The sequence below is a fragment of the Capra hircus genome, chromosome 2, assembly GCF_001704415.2.
Source record: "Capra hircus breed San Clemente chromosome 2, ASM170441v1, whole genome shotgun sequence".
NCBI lineage: Eukaryota > Metazoa > Chordata > Mammalia > Artiodactyla > Bovidae > Capra > Capra hircus.
The window spans coordinates 102,141,366-102,156,379 of NC_030809.1; the positions used below are offsets into that span (position 1 = coordinate 102,141,366).

Genomic DNA, 15,014 nt, shown 5'->3' on the forward strand with positions numbered 1-15,014 from the left:
AAAGCCAGTAGTGCACATTGGCTGGTTTATACTAAAATGTCAGGATAATTTCAGCCCTGAACATTGTGTTAGAACATATTTCAGCAGGAAAAACTCTAAGAGACAAATCTCGGAACTTGTTTTCATTAGTGTCCTGGGGAGACAGTATAATTCTCCATCTGGTTACCACTAATAACTAACCAACATACTCCAGAAGGTATATCATTTTCTAGAGAAATGTTTAAGACAGTGTCTCCATCTACTCTCTGCCTGATTATACTTACTATGTTATTTATAGAAGGCCAAATGAAATGATTTAAGGCCACTCCAGAGAAACTTCCAACTGTTTTTTGAAATTCCCATATGGCACAAAATTAAACAGAGATCTTCTTCTTTTATATTTTTAAAAAATCATAGTTTAAAATTTGAGAAGCCAGAAAGCAGCCCAAGGTGCACATGTATAAAGTTCAAAAACCAGCTTCATGTGACATGGTTTATTAAGGAGTTAGTTGCTTACATCCTGCCAATTAAAGTTGAATGCAATGAAAGCAGATTGCTTAATTTATTTTCTTTAAGATTTCTCACTTGCACAGTGATTTCATCATTACTGAGAAGACTACAGACTTTTCTAGTCTCAAGCTCTGTGGACATCTTGATTACTCAGGGTCCCTTATATTTCTCTTCAGTGCCCAGCCACTAATCTAGCTGTTTGTAAATTCGTCTTCTTACACAAGCTGTCTATCTCCAGTGTCACTGACACAGCCCTCCTTTATTCTTGTCATCTCCTCCTGTTTTCTTTGATTTTAACTTCTTCCCACCTGAAAATCTGATCATTTCTCTCATTTTATGAATGTACCATTTCATTCTTCAAAACATAATAGTTTCCAACTTTATGCAAGTAAATGTTAAAAATAGAAAATGCTTCATTTCTCTAAATTATCCTCATACCTGCTTAGTGGATTGGGTCAATTTGTTGCTTCTAAGTAAACCTTTGTGCAGTTTGGGCACCAGGAGGACTGAATCAGCAAAGGCTTCTCATTTTCCCTGAAATTCTCTTCTTTTAAACACTTTCATGCAATCTTTTCCAGCAGAATCAAATACAAACTAAATTATCATTTAATTCATAAAAGTAAGGATAATGCTAAGGTGGACACTTGTAATGAATGCACATTCCAAGTTATTAAATCACATGTTTTTTTCAGCTTAGGCAGTCTTAGGAGTCCTCTGTAGATCTGTAAATCCTCATACATAGTAAAATGTTCTGCCCCACCTACCACATGGACCTTGGTCTTAGTTTACTAACTTATGGCTTGATTTTGGATGTTTAGGTAAAAATTCATCAGCTAACATATACTGTTAAATTGAATTAGAACTTGCTGATTTCAACTGTGGATGTGTTTACAATGTGGTGAATGGGGAATTATTATTTAATTCTCTTGAAATGGAGCAAATTGTTCTATATACATGATATCTAAATCCTGTAACAAAAATCTCCAGTAAATGCAGGATCATGAAAGAATTTGAATAAGTTTTATATTCTTGATTTTTTTCAAGAATATAGGAGAAATTACTCCATATTTATTTCTGCGTTCTTTGTGACTGAATGATTAGCCAGATGCTTTTTGGAACTCAGGCCACATGAACAACTTCTTTGACAATCCCCAACTGCAACAGCATTTTTCTATTCCATGCTAGATAAAACAAAGCTTCAAATTTGATCATTTAAAAAACAACTGAAATGACAATCTATTTGTGGATTAACAGTGGAAACCACTCAGTCTTAGGCTGGAGGTTGGCTAATGGAATACATGAAATTAGACTGAAATGCATTATAATTACCTTCCAGTTACCTCTAGATTTTTATGGCATATTCCCTTTCTGCCTTTTTCTAGTTAAACTCGCTTTTTTTTTGGGGGGGGGCAGGGGGCAGGGCACTCCTGGCAGCATGTGGGAATCTCAGTTTCCCAACTAGGGATGAACCTGTGCCCTCCTGCAGTGGAAGCATGGAGTGTTAACCACTGGATCTCCAGGGAAGTCCCTAAACTGGATTACTTAATAGACATTAAATAGCATTAGGTGGTATTTTTTTCTTAATGTTATTCTTAGTGCTATTTTATTATTATTATTTCTTAAAGTTGCTTTCTTGAATGCTATGTAGAAACAATATTCTGAATAGCAATTAGAAGTTTTTTACATTTTCCCCTTTGCTAGAAATGAGAATGTATAATCATTCCTGTTCCAACCATTGTACAAAGGAAAAAGTTGGTCTGTTTAATTAAGCTTGGAGTTTTTCTGACTTAGATGACTGAAAACTCTAAACCACCCCCCTCCCAAAAACCTTGTTTCTGTATGTTGACAGTCTATCTCTCCCCATCTCTTTCTCACAGGATACAATTCTAAAGCATTTATGAATTGTCTTGTGGGTGTCTCTCTGGGTCTGGATGGGTTGAAGAGCGTAGAGTGAATGTCTTGATGGAGAGGTTGACCCATCTATCTTAAGAATGATTATACAAAATTTTTACATTTCAAACACTCTGGGAACAAATGCCTGTGTTCTCTCCATCATTTACGGAGTTTTTCTCTCAACTTATTTATCATTTTTATTTGTCAGACCTAACAGGTGGGCCCAACTTTAGGTAAAAGAGAGGCATTTAATGTGCTCTCTCATCATTTAAGATTTCCCACTGGTAACAATTTTGAGATAAGCTGAGCATTTTCCAGTCAAGTGCATTAAAATTTTTATTGCATTGGAACACTGGAATCTAAAATAAATGTCATTTGATTTCAAGTACTTTAGTTCCTCTCTAGCATCAAAGAAAGTTGAAAACAAATTAGCATCACTTTTCTACATAAATACAGATAAAAATCTATCTTAAAACTATAAATATATATTTATATATTACTGAAATGGATAACAAAAACTAATCATTCTTTATTATTGAAGAAGATGTTTCTAAGAGGTGCCAGATTATAACAGCAATATTGTTAAAGGTTAACTTCACAAAATTAGAATTTGACCCATTCCTATTTTGTAAAAATAAGTCTAACAATGTATATATTTATTCTTAACTTCAATAACTTTCATAGAAGTTATTTTGGAGAAACACTTGCTAGACTTTACCGACTTGTATGACAATGTGAAATCACTAAAACTAATATTAGAAAAAGATAATGTTTATTGCTATTCTTTGAAACATAGGTATATGAGTTAAAGACCTCTTTCCATTCTTATTTTCTGGAACATTAGATTTTTTTCAGTTGAATATATATAAAATTTAATAAAAAACACATGAGTGGAAATTGCTCTTAGAATATATATATATCTCTTAAAATGGGTTCTTTTTTATGACGTGTAACAACCATCTAAATTCAATGTAAAGAGGATGTTGAACATTTAACACAGTTCAATTTTATTTTTTGGGGGTGGGCTATTAATTGATGCTCTCATTGAATTAGTGTCTCTCAAAAGGTAACTGACTCCTTAAATTAGCGTTTAATAGTGACTTTGATATTGCATTTTCTGTTTATACAAAAAGCTGAGCAGAATATTCCAAATATTCAGTCACCAAAGAGCTATCAGTAAAAATATGTTTGTATGTATGTATCTCATGGGCCATTATACATGCTATTGTTGTAAAATTTATGAGTATTATAAAATATACACACTATAACATTTTATTTTATTTATTTTTTTGGCCACATCATGCAGCAACATAAAATTCCTAAAAATTTCACAGCATAACATTTTAAAAGAAATATTCTCATATTCAATAGACTATACTGGCACACTCTGAAGTAAGTACAATCCAACTTTGAAGAGTACTTGGACTATTTTCAACATGTTCTAAATGGTTATAGCTCATTTATTTCTGTTCTGTCCAACTATCTTTTCAATGCTTGTGATCACTAAGGAAGTCATTGAAGATACACTTTTATTCTTCACAGTCTGTAACAGTAACATTCTGCTTTCATCTCAGAAACTGTAACACCTCCCCCTACAATAACCACAGTCAAGTTGGGAAGGTCCTGGGTACCTCTATGTCAGAACTTTACGACGGAAAGAGAACTTCTTGAAAATATCCTTGGGAAAAAAAATACAAAGTGTCCTCAAATTTGGACTTGAACTGGCAATTCTTTCTATTCAAGAACCGAGTTTATTTCCTCAGAAGTGCACAGCCTATGAGGACAAACCACTTTCACTTACAAATGTATTTTAGGAGAGAAGAGGCCCAATATGTTAAGCTTCTATTTAGTTCAAATCAACCTTCAAAGTTTCTATATATATCTTTCATTTTTAATATTTCTTTTTTAATGTAAACTCAGTAGCACCGCATGGTAGACACGGTGGGAGGGAGGTATAAGTGGGAACTGAAACCTGAAGAGTCCCGGTGTTTTGCTGGGTAGGTTGTGAGCAGTAATCGTAAGATTCATGTGTCTGTCACCAATGGCCAACCATGTGCTCTTCCCTCTGGTTCTTGATGCCTCTGCTGATTAATGCACAGTCATCAGCACTCTTGGATATATGCCCTCAGGGTATGGTTTCAACTAAGCAGTAAACTAACTCTAAAGTAATCAATACATTTCATGGGCAGCTTTTAATTTATGTAACCTTCATATCATTTGGGATCAATTATCTTCTAAACATTCTTTATTCTTTGTACTTGCTTATATGTGTTTTTTTTTCCCTCCAAGATATTGATTCTATATCAAGAAGCACAGAATGGACGGCCCCTTCAGATCTTTAGATTGGGGTGATTGGGACTAAATTGGCTTCAGCAAATTTTAAACTTCCCTATAGCACTGTGGAGTCCTGAAGACTGGAATAGGCTCCCAGGCTCTGGATGGTGGTTTGGTTGCTAAGTCCTGTATGACTCTTGCGACCCCATGGACTGTAGCCTACAAGGCTCCTCTGTTCATCAGATTCTCCAGGCAAGAATACTGGAGTGGGTTGCCATTTCCTTCTCCAGGGAATCTTCCTGACCCAGGAACTGAACCTGGGTCTTCTGCATTGCAGGCAGATTCTTTACCAACTGAGCTACACTTTAGACTGGAGTTAATTGTGTTTTCATATTGACTTACTCACTGTTACACCAGGAAACTTCAAAAAGTTACAGGCAGGCAAATGCCTTATCATCAACATTTTATATAAAACGGGTCTTAGAGACTAAGCCTAAGATTAAAGGAAAAGTCTTCAGAATCAATATAAATGTCTAGTAGCATTAGCACAATATAAATTGTGACATGCTTTTAGGGCCTTATCTGGAGATAAAAACGTTAGATTATTTAGCTTGAGAATGAGGAAACTCAACAAGATTGAAAGGAGATTTAATAAATCTTCAACTGTATGGGTGACATTATTATATAGACAGTATTGTTAAGCAGTGTTTTATTTTTAGTGAGATCAAAATATGAGATTAACTTCAGGATAAAGGATTTAGATTAAGTCGATAGAACAGCTTGGCTGTTATGGTTCTGGTTTTAGAAAAAGTCACCAGGAGAATAATTAAGGGCATTGCAGAAATAAATTATCACCTAGCTGTGAGTGGTTTATTGTTCTGCAATCAGCCAGAGGATTCAACAATTAGCCCAATTCAATAGATATTTATTCACCGTGCTTTGCTAAAGGAGTCTACTATTCGATAGAGAAAAAAACACAAATATGCCAATAACCATTGCACAGGGCATATTTTAAAAATAAAGATCTTCCTTGAGTTACTATGGGGTTACAATACAATAAACCCACTGTAAGTTGAAAATCATAAGTTGAAAATATATTTAATCTACTGAACATGATAGCTTAACCTAGTCTAAACATGCTCAGAACATTTACATTATGCTATATTAGGCAAACTCATTTAACAAAAGCCTATTCTACACTAAATTGTTGAGTATCTCATGCAATTTATTGAATACTGCATTGAAAGTAAAAAACAAAATGGTTTTAAGTATAGGGGCTGTTTCCCTTGTGATCATGTGGCTGACTGAGAGCTACCACTGTCCAGCATCACAAGAAATTACATTATGGGATATCACTAACTGGGAAAAGATCAAAATTCAAAATTTGAAATATAGTTTCTACTAAATGGGTATTGTTTTGCACTACTGTAAAGTTAAAAAATCACAAGTTAAACCATTGTAAGTCAAGAACCATCTGTATAACAAGATAACAAGAGGGAAGTGTCTTAGGAATTCATAAAAAAAGAAAACCTGTATTTTTGAGAAAATCAAGAAAGAGTTCACACTGAATATCCCTGAAGTTTAACCTTGAAAAAAAGTAATTTAATTGATTAAAAAGTGGTGTGGTATAGTTTTGTTTGTATGTGTGCATATATGTGTGTTTGAGGACAGGGAGGTAAATTCTGACTAAGGAAAGGATATAATCAAAAACACAATAGTGATGTACATGGAAGAAAGGGCAGCTGAGTTCACTTGAAATATAGAGCAAGTTAAAGCTCAGAGATGAGCTCCCCTTGGGAGAGAATTCAGAGGAAAGAGGACAAAGAAAAGAACTTTGATTAAAAAGGCGAAATGAGGAAAAGAATCACATGGAAGATGCTCAAATGCTAGTTCATGAGTTCATTCATTCTTTCAGCAAATATTCGTTGAACACTTGCTGAGGCAAGCACTGAAGCTTTAGGCGACCAACTATTTCCCATGAGGTGTATGATCTACAGGCAGACATCACTGATTAAATAATGATGCAAATAATATGGAAGTGCAACTGGGATAAATGTTGCAAAAGAGAGGAGCTGGTAAAGGAAGGATGCTATGAGATAAGACTGAAAAGGTTGGGATAGACTCACCCTATGAAGAATTTAGGGAATGGGAAGTCCTTAGAGGACTTTAAATATATAGCTGGCATAAACCAAACTGGATTTAGAAAAAAAAAAAAAAAAATTACCAGTGGTCCAGTGTGAACAACAGATGAAACAGGGGCAAGTTGGCAAGGTGAGTTGAAATATGTTTCACCCACCCAGAGTTGTGATTATGAAGATGGAGAACAGTGAACCAAAAAAGACCTGGTCTGAAGAGTAAATGACTGTGTTGGAGGTACTAATAACAAGACTTGTTGCCAAGGCTGATGGAGAGGTTGAGAGAAAATTGGTTCCTAGAGAGAATGTCTAGTCTGTGCAATGTGTTGAATGGTGGTGCCATTTAGAGACATGGCAACTGATGGAGAGAGAGGTTTCCAGGGAAACTAATGATTTCACTTTAAGAAGTATCGAGTTTGAGTTGCTGTTGCAATTTCATATAGATGGTTTAATAGGCATTTGGATATAGGAGGCTGAAGTTCAGATGTTCTGGTATGCGCATGCTAAGTTGGTTCAGTTGTGTCTGACTCTATGCAACCATATGGACTGCAGCCTGCCAGGCTCCTCTGTCCATGGGATTCTCCGGACAAGAATACTGGAATGGGTTGTCATGTCCTCTTCCAGGGTATCTTCCCTACCCAGGGATCGAACATGCATCTTTTACGCCTACCTACACTGGCAGGTGGATTCTTTACCACCAGTGCCACCACGGAAGTCCCTAGATATTCTGGTATTAAGATGTAAATATGTACTTCTCCGGAGCTTCTGTGGTAGCTCAGACGGTAAAGAATCTGCCTGCAATGCAGCAGACTCGGGTTCGATCCCAGGGCCGGGAAGATCCCCTGAAGAAGGGAATAGCTTCCCACTCCAGTATTCTTGTCTGGAGAATCCTATGGACAGAGGAGCCTGGTGGGCTGCAGTCCATGAAGTCACAAAGAGTTGGACATAAGTGAATGGCCTAACACTTTCGCACTTTCACTTTCATGCACATCTCCTACGTGAAAATAGAATAGGGCTTCCTAGGTGGCACTAGTGGTGAAGAACCTGCCTGCCAATGCAGGAGACAGTGCAGGAAACGCGGGTGCGACCCCTGGGCTGGGAAGGAGGAGGGTTCGATCCCTGGAGGAGGGCACGGCAATCCATTCCAGTATTTTTGTCTGGAGAATCCCATGGACAGAGCAACCTACAGTCCATAGGATCACAAAGAGGCAGACACAACTGAATCGACCTAGCACACACATGTATGCAAAAAATATAATTGAATTATGGGTATAAATGAAATTACTTAGGGGAAGAGTATGATATAGGATAAGAAGAGAAGAAAAGGGCCTAGGATCGGGTCTTGAGAAACACTGTTGAGAGTTATCAATCAGAAACCACATCATTAGCTACTGAAAAAAGCAAAGGATTTGCCTTCCTAAAATCTGAATTAAGTTTACCCTTGAAGAAGTACAATGAGCATTTAAATAAGCAGGACTAATATTCACAGGCTCCACACTTAAACTTTAGAAAAGAATGAATTACCTTTGTCTCCTTCACTATCAAATGACAATCTCCTTCGCAGTTTACAGTTGTCTGCTTCAGAATCATTCATGGACTGTGATCGTAGTAAGAGATCAGCCTTTGTCAATGGAACGTGAAGATAAAGTGGAAGATTATTCAGTTTGAACACAGTGTATCATCAGTAAACTCTACTATTTCATATCATTTCAACCACTAAGACTTAATTAATAGATTGCAGGCAAATAACTACAAAACTTTGCTTAATGATTTTCTCTAAATTATAAAATAGACAGAGAATAATTCTAGTAGTTTAACCAGGGAAATCATAGTTGTAGAAGTTATTTATCAGAAATGTTTGGGGATGATATCAACACTTGCAGACAACATATATTTCTTCCTGTGTAATATATTTTATGTAACTTGGAAAAGTTAAAATAAAAATAGCAACAATTTAAAAATGGAAAAATCTGTATCATTGCAGAAAAAAATGTGTAATTATAATTAGCTATGATGTTTAAATTACATGGTAAAGATCGCAAGGTTAAATTTCGCAATAAATACAAGGTTGCATTCAATAAACACTATGCTCTGAAGCCTATTTTGTTCCCCATTCTTCCTTCCTCCCTCTCTTATAAACAAAACTGGGGGTTTCCAAATAAATAAAACAAATGGAAGCTTCTGTTTTGTTTATTTGGTTGCTGCCTATAATTTTTACAAAGAAGTTATCTGAGGTAGATGCTTGAAGCATCTTCTTATTTTGAAGCAAAATAAGAAAGAGGTCAGTGATTTTAAACTGCAACTTGATAAAATTCTGAATTAAAATCATTATAAAAAGCATACACTCTTGGTAACTTGGACCTCCTACCACCTGATTTTTCAACTTTCAGCATTTTGTAAAGAAGTAATTATCTGAGCTGGTGCTTCGGGTTATCAAATGGTACTCTGGTGACCTTAAATTCTTTAAGTCTCTTCTCTCACAGTATCCTGGGAATGACTATAACTCTAGGGAAAATGAAATCTACCAAGTTTCACCTAACTATTGACTTGAGAATCTTACTTTCCAGAGACTTTATTAGTTAACATTAAAATACATTTGCAAGTGTCAAAACATTTGGTTTCTGGCAAGAAATGTGTTAAGAGATGGAGTTAGGATTATGAGTTTGGTCGGGAGGGTGAGGAGATAGAGAATGACCTAGTAATAAACTGTGGGCTACAACATAAAATTTATTCTTAGAATACTCTCAGGTGATAAGGACACATTTTCCTGGTGGAGGAGGGTGAGTGAGGGCCTTAAGGGCTACGCTCTCGAAATTGATCCTATGTTAAATCACATGTAACATTTTTTAAGATACTATTTCTACTAGAGTATATGTTATTCATTCTGCCTCAATAATTTTGACTTAGGTATAGGCCTGATTAATTTATACTTCTACAATTTAGAAATGTGTTAAATATGTACCTAAACTTTAAGAATTTAACTTCATGATTATTGAAAAGATACTGCTAACCAATATACAGTGTAAATAGTATCTGAGAGAATATTTTAACCTCTGTATAAGATAAATTCTTTTTAGGTGATTTTCAATAGCCTAGAATCACCCATTTGTAACAAATAACTGTCACATTCAATATTAAAAAAAAGGCTATTATTGATCAAGTATAGCTCCTAAAAGTTCCTAAAAGGTCAAATTGAACTACTAAAGTTATTCAACATACTTGAGGGCAATTAGACCTAATTCCTTCTTTATAATTGAGAAATTCTAACATTAAGTTGGCTTTTCCTTTCAAATAGTCACAATTGTTTAACTGTTTACGCTATTTCACTTGATCTTTCAGAGGTCCTTGGGCATCTAAGGATATAATAAAATGTCAGAGTCCAAAACTGAGCAGGTAACATATACCTTCGCACTCTCATGCCTCAGGTTGAAAGTCAGCTCTAGGTTTGTGAGAAAGTGATCGGAAAACTCAGGATACATGTCCAAAACCTCTAGCAAATCTTCTCTCTGAATCTTATGCAAGTCACAGTATGTGAGTGCTCTTACATCTGCGTTAGACTTTCCAGGTTTGGCATAAAGATGGACCATTTCTCCAAATATATCATTTTTTCCTAAAAGATCAAAACGAGAAAAGAAAAAAAAAAGAAATGAAAGAAATCTGAACTTAATGCTTTACTCTAAAAGTTGAAGGGGACCACTGACCTATCCCTGAACCAAACATTTCCCATGTAAGACCTGACTGCCAACAGACACTTGGGCAGCACAGTCCTAGAGCCACGTACGGACTGCCTCAGTCGCATTTGTTTGCTGACCAGAATCTTACCTTTCAGAGCCCTGGTCCTGGTATAATCCCCATTATTTCCTAGTTTTGATTCTAGGCTAAGCAACTGGAATGCAGCAAACATGGCTTTGGTCTGCTATGTTTTTGGCAAGAGTCTGCTGCTGCTGCTGCTGCTGCTGCTGCTGCTGCTAAGTCGCTTCAGCCGTGTCCAACTCTATGCGACCCCATAGACGGCAGCCCACCAGGCTCCTCTGTCCATGGGATTCTCCAGGCAAGAACACTGGAGTGGGTTGCCATTTCCTTCTCTAATGCATGAAAGTGAAAAGTGAAAGTTAAGTCGCTCAGTCGTGCCCGACTCTTAGCGACCCCATGGACTACAGCCTTCCAGGCTCCTCTGTCCATGGGATTTTCCAGGCAAGAGTACTGGAGTGGGGTGCCATTGGCAAGAGTCTAGTGTGGTCTAATTCTGTCACTCTAGGAATAAAGGAAAGGCTGCAGTGAGTCACAAACTTTCTATCTCAGAATGGTCTCAGGAGGTGATGCCAAGCATGGGTTACGGTAGATCTCTTTTAACTTAGAGGACTAGGGGTACGATTTGAATATACCCAGTTGCCTTTAGTAACTACTTTTGGAACCGCCCTTAATAATACATCTAGTTATATTTTCAAACTGTATGGCCTTTATTCCGAAGGTGTGTCCTTCCTGCTCTTTTGCCAAGCCTGGGGTTATTTCAATGTCTGGTTTCTGATGGGCGCCTCCCATCCCCTCTGCCTAGCCACGTGTCACTTCTTTCCTAGGTCTCCTTCAACTGTGAGGATGATAATGACAGTAACAACAAATGCTTATTGAAGACTAAGCAGGTGTCAGGCTCTGCCTCAAATGCTTAGGTGCAGTATCTCACTTGATCCCCAAAATAACCTAATGAAAAAATTACTAATTATTATCCAAATGTTATGAAAATGAAAGAGGATTACAGAGTGTAAACGGATTAAGTCAAGGTCACCTTCTTAGTTGGGTGAGATCAAGGTAGAGAGAGAGCAGCCATAACTACATCCCATGCATTTTGACTCCAGTTAAAATCTTTGCACAGTTGATATATCTCATCTCCTCCCATTCTTTTCCCTGAATGTCACGGCCACTTAGATCCTTCTGTCTCTGAAGCCAAGATACTTAAAAATTGTACCTATGAAATACACGTGCAGTAACTACTGATGGAGTATTGATTATGCAACTTTGAAAGGTAGGAGATGGCAGTGTAAAATGTACCTTCTTACATATATACATATATCCTAAAGCTACTTTTCAGATTTAGAAAAACCTTAGTGGACCTGTTACTTATCTTTTTGGTAAACAAGTCCATATATACCCAACTATGGAAACTACCAAAGACTTTTAAACAAAAAAATTCGAGGTAAAAGAAAAACTCTGTGATGTTCTTATTTTAAATGTGAATGTAATGGGGAGAAATCAGATGCCATATCTTTATAAGAAAAATTCATGTTGGAGAGAATACTTTAACTTTCATTTAAATAAATACTTAGCTTTTAAAAAAATTGAATGAGGAATCGTAATTTCTGAGGCTTTTAAGTGAAGATTTACATGGAAATGGAGACAGGAAAGGAGAATCTCTTGAAAGTCTTTATAGTTTTGATACGTTAGTACAGATATTATCAGAGAAAAGCTCTGAACTAAATTCAGCATAAGCTTTGTATTTGTATTTTACATGATTGTAAGTGAGCAAAGAGTAAGCCAGTCACCATGTACAGCTTAACTACATTCTAAAATTACTATTTTATAAAGCAAGACAGCTTGTTACCTTCCTGTAGAAGTTAAGGCTGGCTGATTTGAAGATCAGGAATGCAATGATGCATGCTTCTTCCTTGGCAACAGACTAGAACTGTCAAGGCCAAATCAAGTGAAAATCTCACTTTACTCTGTAGCTGCTAAGTGATTTAAAATATATTTTTATTCTTGGTCTGTGTATTGGATTATAAACCAAATTGTACCTCTGATCAAGTTTGAGAAAATTTTTAAAAAATTTCTCATCATAATATAATTACCAAGATATATAAATCTCTCAAACATCTTCATTCATGTATTGGGTTCTGTGTTATGCCCACTGGTTCTATACAATAGAGAAGAAAACAGACAATATCCTCATCCTTTGGATGTTAACATCAAGAGTCAAGTAAAAGGAAATCATTGAATTATGTGCTTTTTATTTAAATAGAACCAGATTTAATCCATGGGGAAAAAATGAGTGCACATGTTCCTAAACACTGGGAGTGGGTGCTCCCAGGGAGACAGAGCCTCAAACTGACTGGCTAGGGGATAGAAGAGAACAAAACCTGATCTCATTTCTCTCTGCTCCCTTGTGCTTTCCCATTGTTCTAATATTCCAAAGAAATCCTACAAGTTCACACTGACTAAATTTATTTTTGAAGAGGCAGACTGGAGAGATGGACTTTCTTTTGCACCCAAACCAGTTTAACTTATGAATTTTTATCTCCTCAACACCTTGATCCTTGTGTGTTGTTTATAGCCGTATATTACTCATAACCTAGGTAAGGACTCATATAATTCTGTTTGATGGGACACAGTAGTAAAGTGTACAGCAAATAGATGAATTCATCAACATACAAACCCAGTTCATGACAGGCATTGGCACATGCTAGCAAGTATGCTTATTACATATACATTTTATTTAAGGTGATGAGGACTCAGCATGAATCCACGATCCTGTAACACGAAAAGGAAAATGCCATTTTCATATATTTGGCCTCAAAGGCTTAAGTGGCTGCCAAGAATGGAAGCATTTACACACCAGAGAACAAGTGAGAGAGTCAAGAAAATGTATTTTCTGCAAGGTTAATTTGATTTGAATTGAATTTTAAGTAAAGCTTTAAAATTATTCATCAATCTTAAACAGTACTCATAAATAAATAGGAAAGTCCTGTTTTCTGTCATTTTAAACTACGCACTACACTGGCTAAAAGCTGAATTTGTGACTGTCCAATTTTAAAACACTCACCCAGAATAGCTACCACAATGTCATCTTTGAGGATTTCAATGGAGCCTCTGGATAAGAAATAAAGAGCAGTGAGGACATCCCCACAGTGAACCAGGGTATCTCCTGGAGGTGCATGGGTGGTCTTGAACTTCATTGCCAAAGCTCTAAGGCAACCTTTACTTGCCCCCCGAAAGGCTTTGCAGTTTTGCAGCAAAGTCTGGTTGAGATGTAGACAAATGTCAGCTTGTAAACATTCTGGGAAACCCTTTAGGACCTGAAGAAAAAAAGAGAAAGAGTTTCATACTACCAGCACACAGAGGACCTCCACCTGAAATAAAGTATACTTCTTGTTCACAGCACTTCAGGTGTAGTAACTGTCACACAGGAGGTCTCACAATGCTTCTACTTCACCTAACTTAATGCATATTTGGTTTGCTAAACATGTCAGAATTTGAACTCAAATATGTGTTCTCTGAATTAACTGCAGGCATTCAGACTCAACACAAATGCTGTCTCATTAAAATATAATGTCTACAACATTTCACACTGCTTCTCATTGCCTGCGTTATGTTATGTAGCACCATACTGTGCACAGAGATAATGCAATGTGACAATTAATAAAACATAATTAATGAAAGGTGGTACAACTAGAAAGACAGCCTTCTGAAGGAATCTCAAGTCAATTTGGACTGCTATCTCTGGTATACATCTCAGTTATAATTAATATAAATAATGATCCTGAAATAGCCATGGTATTTGCAAATGTCATATACCAGAGAGGGCTCTTAGCTAACAATACATTGAGTATTTACATTTCATAAGCACATTATTTTACACTAAATATTTTGATAAGTACTGAAAACAGAGAAAGGGAAGGTGAACAGCAAAAGTACTTTAAAAGTGCAGTTCAGTTTTCAGAAATGGAAATTGTGCCAGAATTTATGATGCATACATAAAGCTTCTAACAGCTCTATGGTCTTGACAACCTAATCAGTGACTAAATAAAAATTTGTAAAAAAGGTTAAACAATAACTTGTGACAAGTGTTACTCACTTTAAACTGAATAAAATTTTGTTATTAAAAAAATGTCCCATATACAATGAGTCAAGGTACCCAACTCTTGCTTCTCTGTATTTCTTAGCTATTTTGGGTGGCATATAGAGATTTTTAACTCTCAGGTTGACTTTCCTCTGTCAGTAAAAATAATTCATTTAAATATTCTTTGGAGTAGGGGGAGGAGGCATTATAAGTGCTTGATAATATAATTTTAGGATTTCTGACCTTTTGGGGTCAATCTTGTTATTGCTGTACACTATAGCTAAAGTAATAATAAATTATTTGTGTATGTAATTCTAATACATGTGACCCATAGAAGAACTTCAAATTAAATCATATTTTAGTTAACTTATATATATGAAAGCATCTGCAGGACT

At 36.1% G+C, this 15,014-nt stretch overlaps 1 protein-coding gene across 2 annotated transcripts in view; it reads right to left on the reverse strand.

Moving 5' to 3' along the window:
• Positions 1–15,014, reverse strand: part of KCNH7 (potassium voltage-gated channel subfamily H member 7) — a 528,547-nt gene that overhangs the window by 16,149 nt on the left and 497,384 nt on the right. For both annotated transcript variants that reach the window (XM_013969285.2, XM_013969283.2), the window contains 3 exons: positions 13,603–13,855; positions 10,196–10,401; positions 8,316–8,412 (listed from right to left, as the gene is read on the reverse strand). In XM_013969285.2, coding sequence (XP_013824739.2) covers positions 8,316–8,412; positions 10,196–10,401; positions 13,603–13,855 — 556 coding nt within the window. The remainder of the gene's footprint in view (positions 1–8,315; positions 8,413–10,195; positions 10,402–13,602; positions 13,856–15,014) is intronic.